Source organism: Dermacentor silvarum, chromosome 7 (assembly GCF_013339745.2).
Source record: "Dermacentor silvarum isolate Dsil-2018 chromosome 7, BIME_Dsil_1.4, whole genome shotgun sequence".
Classification (NCBI taxonomy): domain Eukaryota; kingdom Metazoa; phylum Arthropoda; class Arachnida; order Ixodida; family Ixodidae; genus Dermacentor; species Dermacentor silvarum.
Window position 1 is genome coordinate 39,885,118 of NC_051160.1, and position 27,167 is coordinate 39,912,284.

At 45.8% G+C, this 27,167-nt stretch overlaps 1 protein-coding gene across 2 annotated transcripts; it reads left to right on the plus strand.

Moving 5' to 3' along the window:
* LOC119459481 (uncharacterized) lies at positions 1-26,354 on the plus strand. Of its 2 annotated transcripts, XM_049670569.1 has the most exons (6): positions 1-149; positions 2,521-2,616; positions 7,884-7,985; positions 21,338-21,436; positions 22,635-22,736; positions 26,245-26,354. In XM_049670569.1, exons 2-6 carry the CDS (start codon positions 2,586-2,588, stop codon positions 26,262-26,264), a joined length of 354 nt encoding a protein of 117 aa, XP_049526526.1. In that variant the 5' UTR covers positions 1-149; positions 2,521-2,585; the 3' UTR covers positions 26,265-26,354. The 2 variants fall into 2 exon arrangements, 1 of the variants encoding a protein (XP_049526526.1); XR_005193629.2 differs by lacking the exons at positions 21,338-21,436; positions 22,635-22,736; positions 26,245-26,354 and adding an exon at positions 9,739-9,896.
* Positions 26,355-27,167: the final 813 nt, after the last annotated feature.

The following is a 27,167-nucleotide window of genomic DNA, read 5'->3' on the forward strand; positions in this document are numbered from 1 at the left end:
GGAAGTTTGCTGCGCACGGCTGTTCGGCACCCGAAAGAGGTGAAAGTGAGAGAAACCTTTGAGGGGCAGACAAAAGCAAGAACAACGCCGCCCAGGATAGTAGACACCTGCTCTTACGCCTACAATAGATGTCTCCGCCTAACACAGATGTAAGTCTTCGCTTTCTTGTATATTTGCTGCAGTCGCAATGGAAGATATTTCGGTGAAGGGTGTTTTACATAGCTTAAATTAAGCGCTGGAAATGCATGAAACGTTTTGCATAACTATGTAAAACCAAAAGATCATAAAGGTGTTACATTGTAGAGAGATGTGCGCGCGATATTTTTCGCATTAGATTTGAGATCCTCCCATACCCGGCATGGGGACTTACAAAGGGTACTTCGTATACAATAGTATACGTGCCATTCGTACCATATCCCAAAATGCGTATTTAGTGCGTCAGGCCCAAAAACCTTGAGTTCCATGCGCAATCTTTATTTTTTTCGCCCATACCGCCGGCGTACTGGTAGAGGCTTCACAAAATGAAGCCATATGATCGGACATTTTTTGTGCAGTAAAGAAAATGAAGTCACTTACGTTGCGTTATCTGCTCATCTCTGCCTTCGTCACTGTCGCTACCAGCAAAAAGCCAGGCAAGTGTACATTTTCCATATTATTAAGCTAATATATTCAGTCTCAATGAACTAAGTGTATTACGACACTTACTTAAACCGACCTTCGTCAAGGGTTAGAGGAAAATGCCTGTAACACCTGACGAAGGTCGGTCCACTGACCGAAACTGTTGGGCAATGAAGCAAAGATTACTGCGAAGTTGTGAAAGTAATTGTCACTTATACATACATACATACATACATACATACATACATACATACATACATACATACATACATACATACATACATACATACATACATACATACATACATACATACATACATACATACATACATACATACATACATACATACATACATACATACATAAGCATATAAAGATAGATAGATAGATAGATATAGATAGATAGATAGATAGATAGATAGATAGATAGATAGATAGATAGATAGATAGATAGATAGATAGATAGATAGATAGATAGATAGATAGATAGATAGATAGATAGATAGATAGATAGATAGATAGATAGATAGATAGATAGATATTGTCCTAGCCCTGTTCTCTTGCTCAACCGGCCCCTCAGGCATCTACTCTGCTACATGACGCTCTACCTGGCGTAATAATATGCACCTGCAATCCAAAATGTGCACGTATCTACGCTACGCGGCGCGCGTGTCACATTGCGTCTCTTCTCGCGCGTTACGGCGTGCTTATGTGGCACTTTTCGACTGCTTGCTCGCAAGCGCTGGCGTGGCTCAGTGTTAAAGTAGCTGACTCGATCGCGCGCAGCGGACCCGGGTTCAATCCGGGTGGGAGCTGGGTATTCTTTTTTCTCATTACCCGCAATAGCTGCTACTGACACCGCGCAACGGCGGCGGAGGCGGACACCATCGTCAAGCGAAATAGTTATTGGAATGCGCCTATAACCGCTTACGCTGTAAAACGCATAGTGCATGAGTACGAGTGCTGCCCCGTGTACCATACCTTGCCTTTCTCCTTTCTGCGTAGCGTGCTCACTAATAAGCTATGAACAAACTCTCCTAAATCATTGTCTTGCTATAGTGCAGACTAGTGAAGTCTTCTGTACCGGGAAATATAATAAGCAGCAATAATAATGCTGCTCCTATAACAGATGCAAGAAGTCATATTTAAAAAGTGACATTGACAATGTTCTTGGCAATTCTAGCGGAACGGAGGTGGTTCTTCTATAGTACATAGTACCTTTATAAGACACTACACTCCTGTTTATGTAACTTCTATAGTATAGTGTCATATAGTACTTACACTATTCGAATTAGCAGCACCCTTACCATTATAATAAGAAAAGTTATAGCTTTGCCTTTAATATTTTTTATTAAACATGCATTTCTATGAGACAGATACCCACATCCAGATTGATTGAGCGGTACACGTAAAGTTGCTTTTTAGTCAATACTCTCTCATTTAATTATGCCAGTGGCGCTGACAGGTGCGAAAATAATGCACGCTGTAGACGGTCATCTGGCTACGCTGCAGTATAACCCCGGCCCCTACCCACGAAGGCGGATATACCGTGAAGTGTGCGCGTACGCGTTTTACAGAAACAGTATGCTGTCCAGCTCTCATCATCAATTTCATCATACCATCATCCTTCCGCTTCACATCTTATCTCCGTTGCTCCCCCAAGCTCCTTCCTCCGTGTGGAGTAGCAGGCCAGAGGCATTTTACCCAGACGAACCTCTCCACCTTCCTGCCATTAAAGTTCTCCTCTCTCCCTCTCTCTCTCTCTCTCTCTCACGTAAAATCAGTGTACATGACATACTCGATCGTTTGCAATTTATTAACACCAACGATTAGACGCTGCTCACCTACAAGTGTTCAAACATTTACACTCTGACCCCTTTTCAAAATATACTTTTCTTTTAGCTTCACCCAAATCCTTATGTCTCGCCAATTACAAGTGCAATCATGGATCGAAGCTGAGTTGTCTCATGAATTTCGGAGTCCAAACTGTTCATTGCGGTAAGATTTTTAGTAATTTGACTGCCTAATTTGTAGAGTTGTTGTTCGGCGGTCACACCTATGCTTAGCCTGGGACCAATGTCGTGTACCCCTAAAAAATTCAGTAGAGTGTTATCGCAAAGTATTTTAATATCTACCCGTTGTGATTATAACGCACAACAAGCACAGATCTCCATCCTGGCGGATTCACTTTCAACTCCGGGCGATGACGTTAGTGCTTTGGAAACGTGTCACCATCAATGTTCCCCAACTGCAGCTGTTTTGTTTAAAACAGCGTTTTCATAAACTCATAAATGCTTATAGAGAAGAATTTTAAAAAATTCATACGCCTCGGAACAGATGCAGCTCTAATTTCAAAATTATTTGCAGCTTTGTGATATACAACGAATATATATAAAATTCTGCTGTATGCAGTGAAGACACCATCCGAACTTTTAAGCTTTGTCTAGAGATAATTATTAAAAGGTTGTCGGGTGTTAACGAAGTTTGGCAGATCCCACGCACTGTGGGAATCGATGTTATGCGAATAATTTTGCAGGTAAATGGCTGTCGAGCAATGTTTGGGGTTCCGCAAATCGTTACCAGGTGAACCAATGTGTTTGTGTAAATCGAGTAGTTGTGTGCGTGAGTCGCTAGAGTAGTACGTGTGTGTGACGACCGCGCCGCGATGAAGACCACGTCGGAGAAGAATGTATGGCAGCAAAGGCAAAATTTCTGCGCTGGCTGCTCGGTGCGAGCTTACGACATGAAGACTGTTGGTTTCTGCGTGGGTAGTGGATGAACGCGCGTGAGAGAAATGTGGATTGCGACATCGTGACCAAATACGTATTACACAATCGTGCATACATGTCATATGGTGTATATGGTAAAATGACGGTGGCATTTATACTGCTGCGAAGAAATGGTAAAACATGATTAACTCGGGGGATAATGAGGTTGTTACAACGTCGCACAGTTTCTAGGTAGCGTAAACTGCTGCAAGGAAAATACTGGGGAAAATTGGACGGTGCCGGATATAGCGCAGTCTAACACGGTGCGTCATAGCTGCGAGCTGTCACAAGGAAAGAAAACGAGAAAGTGACACGAGGCGCACACGCCGAGTGTTTCAAAGAGGTGGTTGCCTTTGGAACGATGGAAGCACACGCACGATTGTGGCCTAGTCTTTTCGCGGTTGCTGCTTTTCAAGCGAAGCTTTATTGGCTCACTTGTGTTGGGGTCGGCGTACGCGGAAAACTATCATCATCAGCATTGGCTCGAGCGTCGTCGTCTTCTTTGCAGCTGGCTCCGTTGCCGCTAATAATTCCAGCGTACAATTTCACTTCTCGTCTGTCGTCGTAATGGGCAGGCCGCGTTTACGGTGGTATGAGCCATTGCTCAAGGGAGTATGAGTCATTCATTGGCTTACCATCAAGGACAGATTTAATGTTGAAGCAATTTAATTTCGAAGAATCGCAAGCGGCAATGGCGGGCGAAGGCTGCTAACCACGCCGCCGAGCAAACTGGACGCATCGAACGCAAGCGACAACAGGGGCGAGCAGAGAATCGCACAACGCAACAGATGGAAAAGTTTCACGAAAGGGAAGGAAAAGTAGAAGGAAAGGGAAGGGCAAGTAGTACGAAAGAGAAGGAAAAGTAGTAGGTCAGGTACACACACGACAAGCTTTGCTTACCCCCATTTTCTGTTGGTTTCTGCATTGGTAGTGGATGTACACGCGTGAGAGAAATATGGATTGTGACATCATGACGAAATGCGTATTATACAATCGTGCGTACATGTCATATGGTGTATGGTAAAATGACGGTGGCATTTATACTGCTGCGAAGAAATGGTAAAACATTATTAACTCTGTGATATATGTAGGCTCTGTGATATTAAGTTATCACAGAGCCTATCCAAAAGAACTTAGGCAAGGAAGCTTTGTCTGTATACAAGAGGCTTCTGGGTCAAGGTGAATGCGATAACGCTTTCTTCAGTTGTGTTGTCCGACGCGAAAGCTGGGATGAAGCAGTTCTGATGTCGTTTTCAAGAGACACTTGAATACATTACGGTATATTTTGGTTGCGTATGAGAGTATTTGAGCGCGTAGTTCGCAATATATCGCGTTGGATCAATGCTTGGACTATGGTGCAAGTGCATTTGTATTGACACGTATACATCTTTATCTTTCAACGGTGGCCGCTTTCCACCGGCTAACAAATGTTAAACGTTATCGCTCGGCGCAGGACGCGCCTGTATCGGAAGTTTCTAAAACGTTATCGATGCTTCTTTCCGTTGCCTGTTTTCACCGACGCTTATGTTATCTGAATGTATGACCGACGCGAATTGTCTAGAACTTTCTGGAAGACACGCGGGCATCAGGGATTAATCTGGAACCTTCGATGACTCAGGTATAAAAGCCGACGCGCTTCGCCGATATACCCCCTCCCACGGATTTATGACGCCTTGGATCGACTCTACAACGCAAAGTATTTTTCGTCGATGGACCTCAAAACCGGCTACTGGCAAATCGAAGTCGACGAGACGGACCGGGAGAAGACTGCCTTTATAACACCAGACGGACTGTTCGAGTTCAAGGTCATGCCGTTTGGTCTTTGCTCGGCACCTGCGACTTTCCAACGCGTCATGGATACCGTACTGGCAGGCTTGAAGTGGCAGACTTGCCTCGGTCTATTTGGACGACGTCGTTGTGTTTGCCTCAAGCTTCGAAGAACACCTGCGGCGCCTTGAAACAGTTCTTCAAGCAATCAAAACTTCCGGACTCACGTTAAAGCCAGAAAAGTGCCGCTTCGCATATGAGGAGCTCTTGTTCTTCGGCCACGTCATCAACAAGTCTAGAGTGCGCCCCGACCCTCAGAAAACTACAGCCAATCGAGCCACCTCGCCGACCGTTCCAGCAGATCGGGACAGACTTACTGGGGCCCTTTCCGACGTTGACGTCCGGGAATAAATGGATCGTCGTAGTTACGGACTACCTCACCCGCTACGCCGAAACAAAAGCCTCGCCCAAAGGCAGTGCCGCCGAGGTAGCCCGATTCTTCGCTGAGAACATCCTCCTGAGCCACGGTGCCCCAGAAGTCCTCATCAAGTCCTCATCACCGACAGAGGTACGGCCTTCACGGCTGAACTAACTCAAGCCATCCTGCGCTACAGCCAGACAAGCCATCGCCGGACCACCGCCTACCACACGCAGACGAATGGCCTCACCGAGCGCCTAAATCAGACCATCGCAGACATTCTGGCAATGTACGTCGACGTCGAACACAAGACGTGGGATGCCATCCTTCCGTACGTGACCTTCGCATACAACACGGCCATGCAAGAAACGACGCACATGGCGCCGTTCAACCTGGTCTACGGAACGAAACCGGCAACGACGCTTGACGCATTGCTACCGGATGTCTACGACGAAGAAAATCTCGACGTTGCCACCTATTTGCAGCGTGCCGAAGAATGTCGACAGCTCGCCCGCCTGCGCATCGAGAACCAGCAGAGAACCGACAGCCGACACTACAATCTTCGACGACGCTACGTCGAGTACCAGCCCGGAGACCGTGTTTGGGTCTGAACTCCGATACGCCGACGAGGACTTAGCGAGTAACTGTTGCGTCGCTATTTCGGACCATATAAGATAATCCGACCTATTGGCGCACTGGACTATGAGGTCGTGCCAGACGGCATTTCGCAATCACAGCGGCGCTGGGCACGGCCTGAAGTCATCCATGTGGTGCGTCTTAAACCTTTCTACGCCCGCTGACGACGTTAGGTACTTTGTTACTTTGTTATTGTTTTTTTTTTTCATACGCATGGTTTTGTTTTCGCTTTCGTGTTTGTAGCATCGGGACGATGCTTTTTAAGGGGAGGGTATTGACACGTATACATCTTTATCTTTCAACGGTGGCCGCTTTCCGCCGGCTAACAAATGTTAAACGTTATCGCTCGGTGCAGGACGCGCCTGTATCGGAAGTTTCTAGAACGTTATCGATGCTTCTTTCCGTTGCCTGTTTTCACCGACGCTTACGTTATCTGATTGTATCACCGACGCGAATTGTCTAGAACTTTCTGGAAGACACGCGGGCATCAGGGATTAATCTGGAACCTTCGATGACTCAGGTATAAAAGCCGACGCGCTTCGCCGCTGATCAGATTTTCGACGATCGCCGAGTGTGTTCGCCGCCATCGTTGTGCTTTGAGTGTAGCTTGCTTTTGTGGGCACAGGTTCGCCCAATAAACAACCAGTTTCGTCATACACAGTTTTGCGACTGTTTTCTCTACCGTCACTACTACGTGACAGTATGCTACTTCTTGATTAACGGGAAACAAAGAAAGTTTCTTGTTGTGTTGAATGCCATCGTTCTTGTATGACAGTGGCTTCTTTTCTTCTTTTTCTTTCTGTTTTTCCCCTTTTTTGTGTCATTGCTATGATCATGTGCATTTTTACTACCCATTTCCTGTTTGGGCCTGTGCTTAGAAAAGGCTCACAGTATTGTTAAATAAAATAAAGAAAAGTAAAGCTCAATGCCAACAAATTCAGCCTATTATTTACGCTAAGAGTCACAAAAGCGATATATCTGTAACGTTTTATAGATATACGCGTATAGTCAAAGCAGAAAGACAAAACATTTGGCTGTGGCTTAACTCAGTTATGCCTGGGTGTCCGTAGCGAGAGGTACGCTTAATCTTATTGTTTAGCTTGGTTTAGCCAAACCTAAACACGTCTGAGTGTTTAGGTTTGGTTGTTACCTCTCGTTAAGTTATGGTTACATTAAAGACTAGCCATTTTTAAAGTGAAACGCATTTATTTTGAAAGTTTTCATCTTGTTGTTTCTCAGTTGCAACAAAGACGGCCCGATGGTCGGGGAGGCGGGAGGATAAGGGGTTGTCGTCCAGTGACTTGAACACGTTTCGGGTGCTATCCTCATCTGAATCCACCAGCCTGGCCGCTTCGTACTTACGACGCTTCTCGAGGCGTACGCCTCGTTCTTCCTCCGTCTTCCTTGCATCCCCTTGCCGTCTTTCCTGTGTAGCTTCCAGTCTGGTAGCGGAAATGAAACGAGAGAGAAAGCCACTCATTGGTCCAATATCTTCGTTTGTGCTTGAATGATTAGAAAAAAATATTGGGGACGGGAGATTCCTCAGGTGACGTAATTTAAAAGTTATGTCATTCTATGTTTACTTAGAGAAATGGTTCAGGGCCCTTTTAAAATGAACCCACTTAAGACTTCTTTTTTTTATTTACTCTGATAGCTCTTGAAATCTTTTCTTTCAGTGCCAGCAGGACAAACCTGCGAGTGTTTTTGGCGATCTGCTTGTCAACCAGCGAAATTCCCCACTTGCAGGACTACCACCACCGAATGCGCCTGCAGTTGTAGTAAGTACGCATGTAACCTAGACGATAGCACATATATGCACATATTGCGAAAAGCAATGTGTAGTTCAGTCCCTACAGTATGTTTGTTAGTCTATGTGTTGTTGTAAGTTTATTTATGTTGGTTTTGTTTAACATAGACTGTCAACATGTTCATTGTATATTTCAGTAGTTAGCTAATAACGAGCAAAGTGTGATCTGCACTACTACTGCGCTTTCAGAGTCACATAAATTGCTTCCACATTCACTGAAATAAGTTTTCACCACAATTCATAATTCAAAGATTCACGGCATAGCTTCTCTAGGCACATAGGTATAACTGTCACAGAATCCGTTTCCCCAGAAATATTTATGTAGTCTCAATAGGAACGCGATCTGAATGGGAACGCACAGTCCAAGGGACTGAAATATTGGGACCGTGTTTTTTTTTTTGTCACATCACCACTACCAATGCGAACAAACGATTTGTGATGGCGAGGTTATTTCTTCATACAATGTCCTGACGTAAGAGTCACAAAGCGACACACCGAAGCCGGGAGCAGGGAGTTCGCCTCTCTGCGTCAACACTTCCTGACTGGCTATTTTCCACTGACATCTTAAGGAACCACAGATATCTTTGGAAGCCGAACAGCTCGAAAACACATGACGCAGTGATGGGAAACACGCACATATAAAATGTATTAAAAATCAATGACAAACATTTACAGCAGAATCCGCATATATACAGGGTGTTTCAGCGAACACCTTCAAAATTTTAAAAAAGTTGCCTGGGGCAGATAGCCCCATTCTAGTTCATGAGCCGGTCTACTCGAAAAGGCGGGCATTTATTGCACAAAAAATTGTAATGCATTATCTACTAATTAGAAAAAGGTCACTCGTTCTTTTCGAACTAATTACCTCACGCCACATATCGCAATTTACAAATTGTACCCGTGGAGTTCCCAAGGCGGATCCACTTGGAACGAATTCTCTGGATGACACCAGTTTCGAGACATTAATTCCCGAACTTTGCGGAGAAATGCATTCGCGTTCCAGTTGCCTTCTTACCAAGACGTCGTTTTGTACATTGAAGCACAAAAGTAACTGGAACGCCAATGCATTTCTCCGCAAAGTACGGGAATTATTATCTCGAAACTTGTGTCATTTAGAGAATTCGTTCCACGTGCATCCGCCTTGCGAACTACACGGCTAGAATTAGTAAATTGCAATATGGGCCGTAAGGTAATTACTTAAAAGTGTTCGCTGAAGCACCCCGTATATATAAGCACCGCTGAAACACCACACAGGAACCGCAAAAACCAACCAGCCAAGGTCAACGCTTTCAAACGATTAGAGTTACCAGATATATTAGCATGTTTCCTGCCACATTTTCTAGCATACCTGTCGTACGGTTCGAATGATTTCTTGCATTACCATTGAATCAAAAGTGTTCTCGCAATCTGTGAAGGCCAAACATGAAACGAATGACATGCTACAAATTTCTTGGCAAATTGGTTGTTACAGGAAAGGAATATCTTTCCTGTCAGCAAGTCTTTGTCCCTAATAGACTAAAACCCAATGTCACCATGACCGTGCTCACCAATATTTAAATAAGGATCTGATACGGCAAACACCCTATGCTAATAGGTTCAACAGTTTACAATTATTTGAAGTACACTTTTGCCTGCTTATTATCGCAAGCCATAAGCTAATCGATATGTAAAAAACAAATCAAATATATAAGAAAAGCGGTATCATGCTTTTTTTTTTCTTTCAGTGAGTCTTCCAACGGCGGGAAAGGCACGAAAAGTTTTACACCGACGAACCTAACAAGGGCAAAAATACGCAGTCGCACCTCTAACTGCTATTATTGTGTACGCTGCACTAGTGACAGGAAGCATAATTTATTAAAGGCGAAGTTTTTCTTCCCGGTTTCGTGATTGTGGAGCTGCTACCTGCCCTTGCCAAACCGGCCAACCAATCACAGCGGAGCACGCGCACCGTGCGCGCCAATGGGTTCCTTGCAGCCCCATCAGATTGCGCTCGATGCCGCACATCCGCGGCAGCGGCGGAGCCCACCGTGCGGGGGAAAGAAAAAAAAAAAGATCCAGAAAGCTCGCCTTCGCGCATCAGCGGCTGCCCGGCGATGAGGAAGTAAACGCTTCTTGCGGATAGAACGCGGGATTCGAATTGCACAGGCGTACGTATGCGCATGGCGCCTCTGAAACAACGATGCGTTTAAGGCGTCCGTTGTACTCGCTGGTAGTCAGCAATACCGCTTAACATAAGACACGTTATAATGTGTGTGTGTCTGTGTGTGCGCGTGCGTGCGTGCGTGCGCGCGCGCGTGTTACGACTCTTTATGCACTCAAGCAAGGCTTCGCTTCGTTGTATTATGCAGTCGATCCAACTCGTTGGATCTGCTGCATTATTTGTCGTCCTCACTTTTCACAAGAGATGTGTGGAGTCTGAACTCCTTTATTTCCTTATGTATGACTCTATGGAGCAATAAAAAAAATTCGACAGCCCTTCCACTCCGTGAAGATGGTCAACCAGCGAAGCTGTAACGTGCGGCCTCAGCGTTTATCCCTGCGTTAATCCCGAGGGTTCATTAAAGTATTCCTCAACGATGAGGTTACACACAAGCGCGGCAGTGACGGAGAGAATGACGTCACTGATGGTATGCCCGCAGTCCGCCGTTGTCTCGAGTTTGCTCGGCGGCGTGGCTAGCAGCATTCGCGGGCCATTGCCGCTTGCGATTCTTCGAAATTAAATGGCTTCAAAAGTAAATCAGTCCGTTGCGTAAGACAATGAACGGCTCATATCCCCTTAAGCAATGGTCCATACCCCCGTAAACGCGGCCTCCCCATTACGACGACAGAAGAGAAGCGAAATTCTACGCTGGAATGATGAGCGGCAACGCAGCCAGCTGTGGAAGCAGACGGTGACGACGAACGCGGGAGCAGTGGCACGAGCGCGTGCCGAGCACATGCACGAGCCAATCGAGCCAGCTGTGGAAGACGACGACGCTGCTCGAACCAATGCTGATGATGATGATAATTTTCTGTACACAGGCGACTTCGCCCAGCCATGTACGATTTCGCCTAGACATATAAAAACTCGCTTTAAAACTCTTTTACATATCATCGAGACTATGATGACTCAGCATGTTATATACTGTGAAATAAAAAAAAACAATTCTTAATATTGATATCGGACTACTACTAAAGCTCAGTTAACAATATAATTCTGCTATCGAAAAAGAACATCGGGAATTGCCGCAATAGCCAGAACTCTCATCCCCATGATTTACTGAGCATACCTGTTAAGGCCATAAAGACACCATGAGATGCCAAATATAGGGGGGGGGAAGGTACCAACAAGCATGGCAATTGGGGTATGATGACAACACGAAGGCAAACACCTCACTCACAACAGTCTGGTTGTAAAGCAAAAGAACTTTGGGAGAAATTAAACAATCACTAACCATTAAAAGAGTGAAATGTTGGGCTAGTTGGTGTTTGACATGAGAACCATCTCGAAACGGCGTTCCATTGCGCGCTATTTCAGGATAATCACTAACCAATTAGCTTTATTAGAAATTCGCGAAATGTTTTGGAGTCATTCTGACACCTTCGTCAGGGTTGGCTTCAGGAAGCAGCATCAGCATTTAAAGCGAAGTTATTTCTTCCACTTTCCCAGGTTTGCTCTTGTGGCCGTCTCCTGGGTCAATCAGTATCTAGGAGGATATATTTGTGAATATGTATACGAAGGTTATGAAGGTAAACATTTTGACAGAATTGCCTGTCTGGTTGGGTTCATTAATTATGACTTTGAAGTGGCTCCCACCAAAACAATAAGCGTATTTTCCCGACGTTTCGGAACCACCTCGGTTCCTTCTTCAGGGGGGGGTGACGACGGAGATGTCGAGGCGCAACTTTTCAGCTTTCAGAGGCAACCCTCATACATTGTGACCTATTATGTCTATTTTTAAACTCAGGATTTCTAGTCGTCATTAGATCAAGTCCGCTGACAGATGAGTGAATTCGCATTACTGATGGTGTGGTCACAGTGGCAGCCCAACAACGTCAATGGTACGACGAAGAGATATCGGGTGTTCGCATTTAAGAGAGCGAGCAGCTTTCTGCATAGGAGGAACGCAGATAATAACTACTGTGCTGAAAGCCACGTTACGAATGACCACTCTTCGCTTGATCAAATGCATGTAAGCCTCTGTATTATTCGCATTTTAAATAAAGATTACTAATCCTTGCAAGATCTTTGAAGTTGTCAAGTATCCTCTCAGGCCAATTTACTCTCACGCGGTCAAACATCAACACAGCATATCATAAGACCGAGCTTGCCATAATACCAATCGTAATTGTGAGCTTTTGAGCTCTATTAAATCTATATCATTGCACTGTAGCGTACAGCTCTCCAAGATGTTGATAATCTCGCGGAAAAGTCGACCAGCGCGACCGTCACCGCCGTATCACGCCCAGCATCTGCGAAAGCAACGATAGTAGGCGCTTGCGCGCAGAGCATCCTTCTGGCTGAGCATTGCTGGCTAGGTTGCAAGGCATGTGTATTCCGCATCACATATCAAGAATATCTCTAGAGGAAATAAATAAAATAGTCATATTTGAATAATTTTATTACTCACGCCTGCATTGCCATTTCGTGCACAAATAGCACACGGTAATTCAACTTTTTGACTGGAATAGTCCGACTGCTGCCATCACATATTGAAATGATGTCTTCGAACTCAAAAAAGTTATAAAACATATACTGTATACCTAAAAGAACAATAAAAAGAAACACAAAGTCATTTTGAAATGATAACGTATTCCTCTAAAAGCATATTTTCTTTATTTCGCGGTCAGAGTTTAAACACTTCATTGGAAACACCTTCAGAAACACCAGGTTTAAACACCAGCAGAGAAAAAAAAAGCGCATCATTACGTCAGCTCGACGTATTTTGCTTTTTTTATAGTTTTTTTTTGTATTTCGGTCTCTGCGGCACTGTAAATGTTCTGGTAACTCTCTAAGTTCAGTCTTTGGCTTCTGTTGAAAACGACGTAGTTCATGTGTACCGATAAACGGATATTTAAGCCCGAGAAGATGTTGTCAAAATCTGTGACCTCACTGCAGTCGGCTGCGGGAGCATTCAGGTGGCGTCACCAGACTTTTGTTTTTGTTTTGTCTTGCTTCTCAAGCTTCATTTCATGTTACGAGTGCCTTTTATGCTATTGAAGAAATATTTTTTTACTAATGCACTGAACCTATTTCTGTCCCTTTAAAGCTTTATTCTTCTTTAAATATTGCTGGTAAACAAGACTTCTTGTAGGGTTTTTCATGTGACTTGTGAAATCTGGAGGATTGATTCGACAGTTTGCTAGTAATTGTGCCTGTGACTATAAGCCTCTAGAGTCTGTAAAGGAGTACGTTTATGTAGGTCAAATACTCAAATGGGACCCTGATCATGAGAAGGAAATTTACAGAGAAATAAAATTGGGTTGGAGTGTATACAGCAGGCATTACCAAATCTTGACTGGGAGCTTACCACTGTCGTTGAAAAGAAAACTGTGTAATCATTGCATTCTACCGGTGCTAACATATGGGGTCTTTACATGGAGTATAGCAAAGAAGCTTGAGAACAAGTTAAGGACCGCACAAAGAGCGACGGAACGAAAAATGTTGAATCGGCTTTGCCAGGTCAAGGCAACTTAGTACCAAGGCCCCAAGTCAAACAAAAACCGAAGCATTTATATTCAAGCCAAGTATACGAAGTGTAGCTTCAAGAAACCTTGTTCTTTGTGCAATAAACTGATGACGACATAAAAAATTATGATCAATGGATCCAATATCCTGGCAAAAAATAGCACAGCAGAAATGTCACTAAACCTCCCTACCTCTCCTTCAGCTCCCTCTGTTTCTCTTCTGATCATTCAGTTTACACAGTCCACATCATTATGAGTGGCATCTTCTGGACGGCAAGAACATGCCCGACACACCATTTTTCAGTTTTTTGTTTCTTTTGTTTCACTCAATATTTTGCGCACTACATTTACATAACAAGTTTCACATATCCACGCCCAAACGCCGAATGTGGGTATTAGCCATAACTACAGTAGGCTAGCCAGAAGAAGAAGAACGCTTCCTGTGGTTGAGTGCTGCAGCCTTGCCACACAAGTAAGTCCTTTTTCGTTATCCTACGCTGGCTGATTTTTTATATCCTCTTCATTAGCGAACTTTTCTCCTTCTCAGGTAGCGCCAACAAACCGCCAGTATTTCACTATTTTACGGGTTTTTTTACCAATTCTATTGTCCATTAGCATTTTGCACCTGGCGAATTCTGTGCTTTTAAACTTCCAGCTAGAATTATTTATGCCTCATCCAGTGCAGTGTACATTAAAACGTGCTTGCATGAGCAATATATATATTTCACTCTCCATGGAGTGTCATTCATGGCAGCAAACTCATTTTATTGCGATAGCAATATATTGTCACGAGCCATGGCAAAGACAAAGACGTTGTAGTGGGGCTGGGTCAGAGGCTCTTCTGTCAGACTGAAACCTGCTGGAACCTGTGCGCTCTGTGCGCTCTGTGCAGTCTTGACTAGACAAGCGCTAGCCGTTTACCGGTAATTAAATACTCCCCGTAACATCTTTTTGGTGGAGGTTGCGGGTTCTATTCCACCCGGCCCTGGATCTTCGGAGCGGACGCCACGTTTCTCCTGCCTCCATGGCTGAGGACAGTACGCAGTCATCGCAGCCCGCGCCCGCGGCTCCAGCAACCGTGGTCCTTTCGCAACCCCTCGACCCCGGCACGTTTTGCGGCACGGACAACAATGACGTCGACGATTGGCTCTTATTGTACGAGCGCGTCTGCAAGCACCACAGGTGGGATGAGACCCTAATGCTCGCCAACGTCATTTTTTTACCTACGGGGCACGGCTCGCGTGTGGTATAACACGCACGAAGAACTGACAAGTTGGGACGTCTGCAAGGAGAAGATGCGCTCATTGTTTGGTCGATCGGCCGCGCGACAAATGACAGCCCGGCACGAGCTGACCGCCAGAGCTCAGACGTCCACGGAATCGTACGTCGCATACATCCAAGACGTGCTAGCCTTGTGCCGCACAATTGACAAAGACATGCCAGAGGCGGACAAGGTTGGCCACGTGTTGAAAGGCATAGCTGACTTCTTACGTGCACAATACTTCAACATACTTCTGTGTATGCACTGCACCACGGTTGACTCCATCATCACAGAATGCAGACGGTTTGAACAAGCAAAAATCAGACGGATTACTCAGCGCTTTAACAGACTCCCGAACACAGCTGCGACCTCCTCGTGCGAAGATCCCATGACACCCCCTCCGTTCTCGACGCCTAACCACTTCAACCGGATTTCTGCCGTCGGCGTCACCATCGCCTTCGTCGGCGACGGGGCGACGCTCTGCTGCGGCACGAAATGCGTATCTTGCAACCGGGCGCAAGGGGAACTGGCCACTCAATCTCCCACGCGAAAGCAAGAAAGCGGGAAGGCAGCGCGGGAGGGAGGGGGGGGGGGCAGCTTCTACTCTGCCAACAATTGCATTTGTACTTCGCCCGGCTGTGGCGGTCGCCCGCACCGTCTCTTATCTCCACACGGCTCTGACCTTTGTATGGGCTGTGCATTCGCCGCTCAGTTTCCGTTGAAGCGATGGACCGCACGAACGTTCGCCTGCCGCGGCGGCTGCGCTGGCTGCCAGCGTTTTGACAGTCGTTGTCTGCGGTCATTCAGTGTGATCTATTCATGTTTGGTTGTGCACGCTGACACCACGCGTGTTAATTCAGTTAGTAAGCGAATGTGTCCCAGTTTACGCAACCGATAAAGCTAATATCCCTACTCCAAAAAGCTCTCTACTAATTTTCTATCGCAATTGATGCTTCGCCTTTCGGGTGAAACTGCGACATTTTTCTAGCATTCAATTGATGTAGCTTAATCTAGACTTTCATTTGGTCCTGCACGTGATCATTTTAGCCTCCCGAAAGTTCCGAGAACTCCGGCTTCGTTCATTCCCTTCTAATTGTGCACGTAAGAGATGAAGTACATCACTTTTACACTGCACGGTACACATCACGGTTATAAAGCCACGCCAGATTCTTGGGCGTGATCTATTATGTAATCATGCGATGAAACATCTGTGCTTAAAAAGTGCAAAAAGTAACTAAAGCCTACACATCTCATAGACTGGAAGCTAGCGTTCCATAGCCTCAACATTAACTCTTTCCGTACCGCGCCCATTGGGAATGGTTATCCCTCTATCGATGGTCTGAAACGCCGCTTTCGAGACCTTCCGCGCCACTCACAGGACATACTGCGCCTATCGGACGTGAAGGAGGAGAACTATATTTTAGTTTTATAAGCAGTTCGCTCTTATCTCGCGAGGCGGTGGTTTTTAAACGCGCTCCGAACTGTCGAGATGGTCAAAGCATAACGAAAAAAGATGGCCGCCCGCAATCGATGGTTTAAAACACCGCTTTAGAGACCTTCCGTGCCGCTCACGGACTCACTGCGCCATCGGAGGTGAAAGACAAGAAACTATATTTTTGTTTTCTAAGCAGTTCGCTTTTTTCCCGCCAAGCGGTGATTTTTAAACGCGCTCCGAAATTTCGCGATCGTCAAAGCAGAACGCAAAAATGTCCGGCTCCGGAAACGGCGCGCGCGTTTGGGAGATCGCAGATATTGCGATTCCGTTGCCTCTGCGGCTGATCTTATCAATACAACGAATAGCAGCGTCAGAGGACGCTGACTTTTCATCGAACTTTGAGTCTGAAAGCGACAACGACGCAAACCAGCCCGGAACATCGGCGGCGACAGCCCGGCAAGCCCAACTGGGCCGCGATTTTGTAGCGAGGCATTATGACTTATTCTACTCTAGTCTTATCATCCACCGCTCACGGCCGGCGGATCCCGTTGATAACGCGAGCGGACCGTTGCTCCGACCACTGACAAAGCGCGATAAGCGCGAAAAGGCATTATTACTTTAAAGGCATCGCTACAAAATACCGGCCCTGTAGTGCTTGCACTGAAATTTTGTAGCGAAATACCTGTTTAATTAAAATTTAAGATTTTTTCAGAGATAGTGCCTAATTGACGGCAATACATTTCGTAATTTTCGTACCGTTTTATTCTTAGTAGATACAAGCGTGTCTTTACAAACTTTGCTCAATTTTCTCGCACAATCTTGATTTTAACAATTTGTATCTTTTTATGACATTCATCTTGTTAATAAAACTTCTATGCGTGAAAAGTGCATTGATTTTGCTTTCTTGTTGTTTATTACATTAAATATTGAGTGCAGTAGTCCCTTCAGAAAAAAACATCTGCCGTAACATACAAAAACACCTATTTTCCCCAGGGTAGGGAAAGAGTTAAGGCCACGTTGTCCAACATGTGATTTCGGCCTCATTGGATGGGTCGCCACAGCCGGCACTTGAACCCGTGACCTCGATCTCAGAAGACGGCCATAACAACTGAGGTGTCGTGGCGAGGAATTTTTTCCAAAAACACAGCAGCTGTCTGCAAAACAACGTCGCAACTTTTTTTCGATTAGACAGACCAAGTAGTATGACGCGGCGCATTTGTAGAAGGGACACTATGCACTTTCTATTATGTTTGTGCGGTAGTATAGGGCTAGCTTTTGCAGCTTTCAAATGGTCACTTTTGTCGAAATTGTCACACAATGCCGACCTATAATTGCTGTAATTGATGAGCAAGCATAACCATCACAACTCACCCAGGGAAATTTTATGAGAGACATCCATGGAGGTCGGAATATAATGGTGAAGAAACGAGTAGTGCACTCATTTTTGTACCGTTAACAACCTTCAGACTCCGAATCGACGTGGAGAGCCCCCTGCTGGCGGTGCTATGAAAGCTGTTACAGCGTGCTGGCTGATCATCTTGGCGGCATCCGGAGTTGCGGCACCTGTGAAGAAAGGCAAGCGCGCATGCGTAGTCTTCTCTATTGTGTCACTCGATTAGACTTTAGGAGGCAATTATCGGCACTGAATGACGACAGGTATGAATTTAAGATGACATCGAAGTCATACAATGGCGGCGCCAAGCTCAGGGTGACGCAGCTTGTTTAAAAAGCATTTCTGGAGATTCGTTGACTAGGTAGCATGCAAAAAACCGCACACATTGTTTCAAGATAGCCTTTTATTGCGATAGCAATTATATGGACACTCAAAAGCAGATTTCTGCCGTCGGCGTCGCCGTCGCCGTCGCCATCGCCGTGAGGTTCCGTATGACGTCAATGGAGATGAAATCGTCGCCGCGCGCCGATCGCTGTATGTGCGAGTGAAAGAGCGCGAGGGGCGCGCGCTTGATGGGGAGTGAACGCACGGCGGAGAACAAACGCGCGTTCTGCGCCGTGCTCCGTTAAGGGCTGCAGAAGTAGGCGTCTCTTTCCTCCTTTACAATCACCATATATGTAGAGCAAACGCGCCTTCTTCCGACGCGCGAAAAGCCGTGGGGGAGGGGGGAGGCCGAGGGAAGGGAGGCGACGTTTAACTGCGGCACCAAGTGCCTATTTATATCAGAGGCTCCGGCAACAGTCACCAACGCCGCACGCATTTTGAGCGAACGCGGGCAAAACGCCGACGGCGTCGACAGCAGTTCTGCGTGTTGCCGGTGCTGCGGCATGTCAAAGTTTATACAGCTGATAAAGCTAATATCATTACTCCGTATAGGTCTCTACAAATTGGCTATTGCAATTGATGCTTCGGCCTTTCAGGTGAAACTGCGACAACTTTTTTCTACCAAACTGCGTGGCTGTCGCCAATCAGATTGACTTAAAGGGGCCCTGAACCACCCCTCGGACTCGGTGAAATAACATAGTCCGCGGGTAGCATACGCTGCTGTGTGAACATCTCAGTCAAGTTTTGCTGTCTTATGCGGTGCGTGGAGCTCGCAAGTGGAGCGCGAAGTCAACTTTCTCTCAAACGCTTTCTTTTCAACAGAAGCCATGTTCCTCACTCCTTCCTGGACGCTTTATTTCATAATTAAGCGGATTCCCCTACGCGGCTGCTATTGGTAGCTGCGGTCGGCTACGTAGCGTAGATAGCGCGGCCGCCGCGGATATGCCGCCACGAGTCCACTGGCTAAGCGCACTGCGGCTCGCTGTGCACAGCCGAGTTTGGCTTACGTTTAGCGTGTCGTAGGCAGCTAAATCGGATGTCGTTGCGTCTACGTTAACCTCCAAAATGAAATTTCAACAGCGCGCACACGGTGACATTTAGAAGGCGGAGCTTTGTGGCCACGCCCCACTCTGCCGTAGTCTTCGCCATTCAAGGCATTGAAGAAGGAAAGGGAGCCCAGCGGAGGCCGTGTTTTATTACCAACAACTGCGCTTCTGCTGAACGCATTGAAGTACTTTCTGCGGCAAATTATTTCTGAAATAGCCTATTTTCACTTCAAATGCCTTTCTCCACTCCGATGAAATGTGGTTAAGGGCCCCTTTGAATGCCTGGTTTCGTCTCCACGGTACGAATCCTCGAGGTGTTTCTTTTAAGCAGCCTGGTCACAATGCTGAAATCTGTGGATGCGTAACTAGCCTCGACTCATCAAAACAAATACATTTACTTGTCATCTCAATAAATAAATGGGAATGATAAAGCAGTGCGCAAGACATGGACGAAAGCTAGATGTACTAAGCAGGCAGGTTCTGTGCATACCTTTGTGCGTCTTGTATGTACCTTTATTCTATGTCTTCCGCGCTGCTTTACCATTCCTAAAGTCGAGCCTACTAGCGCGAGCTTCCATCCTTGTCAAGTTACTGTTTGTCATCACGAAAAATGACTTCACCAGCTGCCCACGGTTATGTGCCACTGTCATCCACCGACCGAAAACGAGCGTTGCCGGTGCTCAGCAATGCTAGCTCTATTAGGTGCAAATAGTAAATACCAGCGCCCGCACAACCACTTTTCCTCCTCCTCCTCCTCCGTCTGTGGCCTTTCGCAAAGTGAGCAAAGCCGTGCTATTGCTAGACAAAAATGGTTTAACCGCGTTCAACCACGGCAAACTTTTTGTTTCTCGTTTGTTCTTTATTACCTGTAGATGAATTCGAAGGTGCTGTGTTTTTTTTTTTCTACTCCCTGCACGAGACAGTATTTGCGGAAACAAGTCATGTACAAGAATCTACACTGTATGAGTGAAGGTTTTACGTTCAATTACGTACTTGCGTTTTCTTATTATTGTTTTTCAGCGAAGCTGTTTATGGCTAGGGTTCCGCGCATTTTTGTTCTGCGTCAACAAAAACTCAGGTCCCGCGCGAACGCGCTTGTGCCACTGCTCGCGTGTTCGTCGTCTTCCACAGCTGGCTCGTCGGCGTCCCCCCGATATGCATTTTGAGTAGATTAGTTATCAGTAGGCACCATTGATAATAGGCACCATTGACTGCCAGATAGATAAAGGTTTCTGGAGGTTTGCCGCTGTGCGACCCGCGTCGGTCATGTCTACGTTCGCACCGCACTCTCTTTGTCGGCGTTCCAAGCGCTTGTGTATCTAGTTTCCTTTCCTTCCACTCTCCCGTGGTGGCGGTGCCGTCGTCCACGCGAACGTATATAAAGAACATGATTCATTATACATCTTATGGTGTAAGTTCATTCATAGAAATTCGACTTGGCTCTGCCATCTGCTAGCCGCCTGGTTAGCTCAGATGCCATGGTTGAATGTGGTTAAACCAAGTTTGTCGAGCAATAGCTCGGTTTTCCTTGCTTTGAGAAAGGGCGAGATCATTGTTTGTGGCGCCAACTACCGCATCTACAATTTGCACCGCAAGACCACACAATGACGCTGCTCGGCGTAGTCGGCGCTCTCGGCGCGAACGCGCAGTGAGCTAGGATGCAGCCAGCGCCTCTGGCGGTGGAGGCACGAAAGACTGGCCTTGAGCCGCTGTTCGTTTTCACTCCACAGCGCATTAGGCAGGCTCAGTCCCAGTTTGACTTTGGCTGAGCTTGAAGATCAGATTTACGGAACCAGGGGTTTTCTGGGTTTCTACCTGGATTGATAGAGCTATCACTCTAAACACAGAAAGACAAGTTGCCGTTCTCCATTTGAATTTCAGTTCTCTTCTGTCGTCGTGATAGGGAGGCCGCATATAGTCCAGACACCCGAGGAGCAACGCGCCTACATGCTACACAGCTTCAATGGTCATTCACCTTCACAGAGTCGAATGGCTCATGATTTTATTTTTCTATTGTTTTCCCGGTTCTGTACGCACATTGCTCTGTTATTTTGTGCGTTTTCACTGCAGACTTCCTGATTTATTACAGTATAGTAAATATACAAACACCTAATCTGTAATTTATTCCACTATATAGGTGGCACTAAAGCTCCGTGTCCCAAGACGCTGTGCACGGCTGAATACTCGCACCTGGCCTGCCTCATCGTCGATGCCAGCTTGTGTGACTGCCACTGCGGTTAGTGCCTTAGCTTTTGCAGTCGACAGGTGCGAGACAATGACACAGCGCAAGCTTAATTTGAGTTCACTTGAGGCAAGCCAATGACCTGCGCAAAAGGTTGCCGTCTCTGTGTATGCGGCACCATCGGGATACTTTCACATGTGTTTAGTCTAGAGAGTAAAACTTGAACTGCCCTTTCAGACATGTCGCACGCCTTTTCTGTCATAACCCTGCGAAGTTCTCAGCCATCAATTTTTCGCAATTTTTTTTTTCAAATGCAGGTAGGAAAGCAAGCAATTTTCCATCACTTCCATTTATCTATTCTGAAATATAAAATCAACTTGTACTGACGGTCTGCCATTTACTTTAGAACGAGTGTTAACTGAACTCTGAAAGACTAAATGTTTAAGGGAGGTGGAAATGGGGAGGGAGAAAAGGAGATCAGGCATCGTTAAACAGCCGTTTTTTTTATTTATTTATTGAGTGCTAGCTGTTCAGGCGACTTTCATTGGTCAAGTCAGTGATAAAAATGACATCATTCGCCCTAAACTAGATTTGTTGTCACCCTCTGAATCATCGGTCGCGTCCACCAAATAATGCAACCAAAGTTACTTTCGCGGAAAAAGCATTGATTGTCCCTGACGCGCAGCCTAATTTTATGCTCTTAATCAAGTATCGTTCCAGGCAGCCGAAGGTTGCGCACCTATAAACAATTGCACCAATGATAGGTCTGCTTCTTTAACACTGCCCTACGCGTTCAGTTGATTGGCAGCCCACCAAAAACGACAACCCTCTAAGGAAGAGTCGAGCAGAGTTTTGTCGCGATTTGTACTCTCGTTTCGACCGCTTAGCTCGGCTGTACTTTAAACCTTTGGAAACTTTACGAGAGTGCATGAGGAGGCGTTTTCTCTTTACTGACGCCGTCTACAATTGCCCTCTACAGCTTACGCGTACTCTCACCCCCCTATAGCAAAAGTACTTTAAGCGAAATTTAAGAATCATGACTAAAAGGAACATCTACATTCTCGACAAACAGAGCGGATGACTTGACTACGGGAAGACGACAACACAGAGGCCGTTGTATCGTCTTGTATACAGTCTTGTCATTTGCGCTGTCTGTTCAGAATGTCCACGTTCAACCAACCGGCCCTGGTTATCACTCTTGTAAACAATAAACATCTTTTTTTTTTCTTGTTTGCTCTGAACACGCATGCAGTCAACACAGCAGATCCGTGCCATATCTTCAGGGACATCCAGTGTGACGGCGGACAGATGGTGAACTGCACCATCACCGGCAACGTCTGCAACTGCATGTGCGGTAAGCCAAAGTCAAAACGAGTTAGGCGGCCTTTTGTGATTCTGCAAGGCTTTATTTCAGTTTATTCGAAAGGAAATAAGTGATCCGCCGCGGTAGACCAGAGGCTATGACGTCGCACTGCTGCGCTCAAAGTCATTGGTCCCATCCCTGCCACTGCGGCCACATTTCGATGTGGGCGAAATGCCGAAATGCTCGCGTATTTAGATTTAGATACACGTTAACGAACCCGAGGTGATAAAAATTATTCCGTAGTTTCCGACTACGGCGCGCCTCATAAGCAGATAGTAGCTTTCGCACGTCACTCCCGAGGATTTAATTTGTTCAAAAAGCAAACGGACTACAAAATCCAACAGACTCTTATTAAAAGAGCTTTCGGGACGCTAACTTGTGTACAGGAACACACGAGACGGAATTCATATCTTTTGCAAAACTCTTTTTGATAATTCTGTTATACAGGTGTCCCAACTATCATTCAAGATTAAAAATAGGCGAATTCCACTTAGCTGGACAGAACCAAGGTAATGTTGTTTGCCGTCACTTGGAGGCCCTCAGATTATAGTTTTCATTCCGACAAATTACGTAATTCGACCTACTTAATCAACTTGGGAAATATCATAATTATATTAAAAGTGTCAATGAGAAAATTGTAGAGCAACGAGAAAAACTCCCAATATAGCTTTCTGGTGCTCAATATGTGCTACATAAAACTGTTTTTTTTTTTTCGTGCGTGAAAGAAGCCCTCGAATACACGGAAAGTACCTCGAGCGGCCAGTCGGCCAGTCGAGCGGTCCTTCAGAGTGGTCACTCAGAGAGGAAGAGAGCACAGCACACTTCGATCACCGTTATTTATTTCCTTGTCGCATGAACGGGTTTTTCCTTGTCTCTTTCCTTTGTCACGCGGCACTAACGCGTTAATGAAATAATTATTTGAATAGCGTTCCCTAGTCGGCTTCTCCGCATATAAAAGACAGCATTATCAATCGGCTGAGTTGAGCGCGTTCGTGGATCCTAGTGACTATCCGAGTTTCCACATTATTGCGCACGAATGACCGTAAATCGCAGGCGTTCCACTTGCTGTATACAATTCCCATCAAGCACCACCATCTACACTTTCCCCACCCCGGTTTCCCTACTTCTATTTGACCCCTTACTGCTCAGTGCCCAGACCTACAAGTTTCCAACACTGGAAAGGGCGAATTGCATACAAAGCTGCAGCACAGCGATATGGTCTTGTAGTTCTATCCTGGATGACTTAATTTCTGAGACACGCGTCTCTCGATGAAGAGTTGGCGTCAAGTGCTGACAGACCACGCGGGATTTGATGAAACGCTGAATTCCTGAGCAGTTTGTGACCGTAGCGCTGGTTAAATTTTGCAGTGCACAGCGTCGTTGTTCGCACATACTGTAGTACAGGCTGTTAATTTGAATGGAGACATGCGTGCCCAGACTTCAAAAAGGTTTCAGCTTTTTCTCAGATATTGCGGCCCGTAAACTTTTGACGCCAACATTACATTTATTCGGTCCCAACTTCGTACTGCTGCTCCTTCCTCCTGGGCCTCCTTTTCAGAAGGTCCCCTACACGAGTTTTAGCTAATACTCGTTTCAAATCAATAAACATGTTCACCAAAATCTTATAACTTGAAGAACCCCCTCCCCTTGCTCCTGTCACATAAGCACACCCTCTACACTGTGATCAGTTTACTACGGAGCTTAATATCACCGAACCAGACATACAAGCGTCTGGCACTGATATCGCTTAAACGCTGCATTTACTGCAACGTCCGGACTGAGCCAAGACACGAGGGACCGACGAGCACGCAGGACTAGTCAGCCGTTTTTCCTTCGCCTGTGCCATTTCCTCAGACTTTGTGGCAGTTTTGTACATTAGTGATCTCTTATCTACGTAGAGGACTTGGACGGCACCGAGGAATAAGATACTGCTTTGCCCTCGGTCGCCACGTGTCAGCACAAATTCAAGCGCAGTGTCTCCAATTTCTTCATTCTACTCTCTCTTATCACGCAGTGGCGCTGAAGAAAAACAAAGTTCTAAGCGTTCTTGGGAGAAAACCACGATCTGATTACGAGGCACGCCATAGTGGCGGACTCCGGGTCAATTTTGACCATCTGCGGTTATTTACGTTCACCTAAATTCAAGTAAACGAGCGTTCTTGCATTTAACCCCCATTAAACATTTGCTGCCACCGTGGCCGGGATCGAAACCACCACCTCAAGCCCAGCTGTGCAACGCCATATAGGCACCGGGGTACCCCGGTGGGCTGCAGCAGAGAGGAGATTACTTAGATGCAACGCGCTTCTAATGAGCATTGCACGAGGGACTCAAAGAAACAGAGCTTTCTAGCCGAGTTCGAGGCACTTTTTCGTACGTATCTGGCCTCTAAGCGCTGAACGCCACGGATGCATGCTTCTACAAGCGGCATACAACACCCTTTCTCACGGGCAAGCCAGTGCGTTGATACGCTTGACGCGTATCGATCCGCAGTTGCACTAGGGTTCAGAAACATCACAAGTGCAACACGACAGCATAGATCACCACTGAAAATTTCTGAAAATAATATATGTATAATGTACTGCATGTAAATGTATGTTTGTAATATCCAGCCTTTCTATTGATCAGTGCAAATAAAATCATTTCTTCGTATAACATGCTGCTTTTTATTACTAATATTTATTACTCGAAAAACACACTTCGATAGCGCACATACACGTAATTCACGAGCCACTCGCACCAAGAATTCTTCGCTTTACGTTGATGTCAACTGGAGTTCAGTCTGCCTGTCTTTTTTTTCTCTCTCTCTCTCTCTTTCTTTCTTTCTTTATTGATTGATTGATTTCCATTTACACAGAAAACAAATAGAGGAGGTTGAGGAAAAAGCCGCATAAACTTCTAGCCACATGACATTTATGATTGGCCATAACGAAATTGTCCCGTTCATATGTCCATCGACGTGAATGGCGCGCTCCCGAACGCCGGTCATTGAGTAAATGTGTTTGCAGTGAGGCAGCAATGGGCCATATCTACAACACAGCAACGCCTTGCCCCCCTCCGACCATATTTTGTTTTACTATCCGCTCCACCATTCCCTCAACCTAATGCCAGCTAATCAGAAACGTGATCTTGTGAATTCACCTCTCCGTGCGCCATGGTCACATAGATGTCTGAGCGTCGTGTGCTCATTCTCTGGTGGAATTCTCAAGGGCATTCACGGACGCCAGAAAACGCCTAGAGTTTTCACTCCCGTGCCACTTCATCTTGCAAACAGGTCACATATGACGTAACGGACGCCATAATGTTTTCGTACTCATAGTTTCCAAGACTCCGTCAGCAGCAGCATGATAGTGACAAAGCGCATCTTATCAGCGTGCTAGCTATAGTGACTGCGAGGACATCACTGCACAATCCTTATAGAAGACATATTTGGTTTTGTCGCCATGGTAAAATGGAATACCGACTGAACCTGACATGTCTGCTGCTGTTTTCTCCACGCAGATACCGAAGCCTCAAAGTGATGGCGGCCATTCCTTGACGTCCAGGAAGAAGCGTTTAATCCGAACGTTTTGTAGTAAGGAATAAACAGTTCCAGCAAACGCTGAACACCATTTTTTTTGGTAATCTTTCGTTTGTGAAAGACAGCGATCAAGGCGACACGTGCGGAAACGTGGCGCACTTATGCTGATTATTCTTTGCGACCACGCGAAAGTTCGCTCGTGTTTGCAAGAGAGCTTTGCGCTGCAGTAGAGTGCTTTTCTACATGAGGAAAAACTGCGCTTCGAAGAAATACTTTCGACACGGAGGTAAACAACTGAGGCATTAGACACACATGAAGCGCGGGCTAACAACCGTTTAATGACAGTGACGGGAAAAAAAAGTATATACTGAAAACGGACGTACGAGCAGGCTGTATGCAGATGATACGAGGGTTTTGGAGGGAAATAGAGGCCACTTAACGTCCTCTTCAAGTAATGACTCAGGCCTTTTCATATTTCGTTTGGAGCTAGTATTTAGAAGCACCGTGGTCGCTTAGTGGCTACGCCTTTTGTTGCCGAGATCGTGAACTCGATTACCGGCCGCGACGGCCGTAATTCGATAATATTGAAATGCAAGAACGCTAGTGTATTTCGGTTGACATACAAGTTAATGAACATCACGTGGTCAAAGTTAATACGAAGCCCAGCACAACGGCGGCGCTTACAGTAGAGTTTCAGGTTGTAAAACTTCACAATTTAATCTTACACTATCAATTGAACAGACTTTTCTTGACGCCATCCATTAAATAGCAAACGGCTCCTTGGTCACTGCGTATCAATACAATTACTTTCTTTAACCTGATATATTGTGTGCGTGAATTTAAGTGAACTTTATTCCAACTGTACGCTTTCATCGGAGAAGACAAGGGAAAAGGGAGGATACAA

Bases quoted from the DNA above. Each gene is read 5' to 3' on its own strand.
- LOC119459481 (XM_049670569.1), top strand. From the start codon at position 2,586: ATGAATTTCGGAGTCCAAACTGTTCATTGCG. The intron at 21,437-22,634 runs GTTAGTGCCTTA...ACACGCATGCAG, and splicing joins CTTGTGTGACTGCCACTGCG to TCAACACAGCAGATCCGTGC. The intron at 22,737-26,244 runs GTAAGCCAAAGT...TTCTCCACGCAG, and splicing joins CGTCTGCAACTGCATGTGCG to ATACCGAAGCCTCAAAGTGA.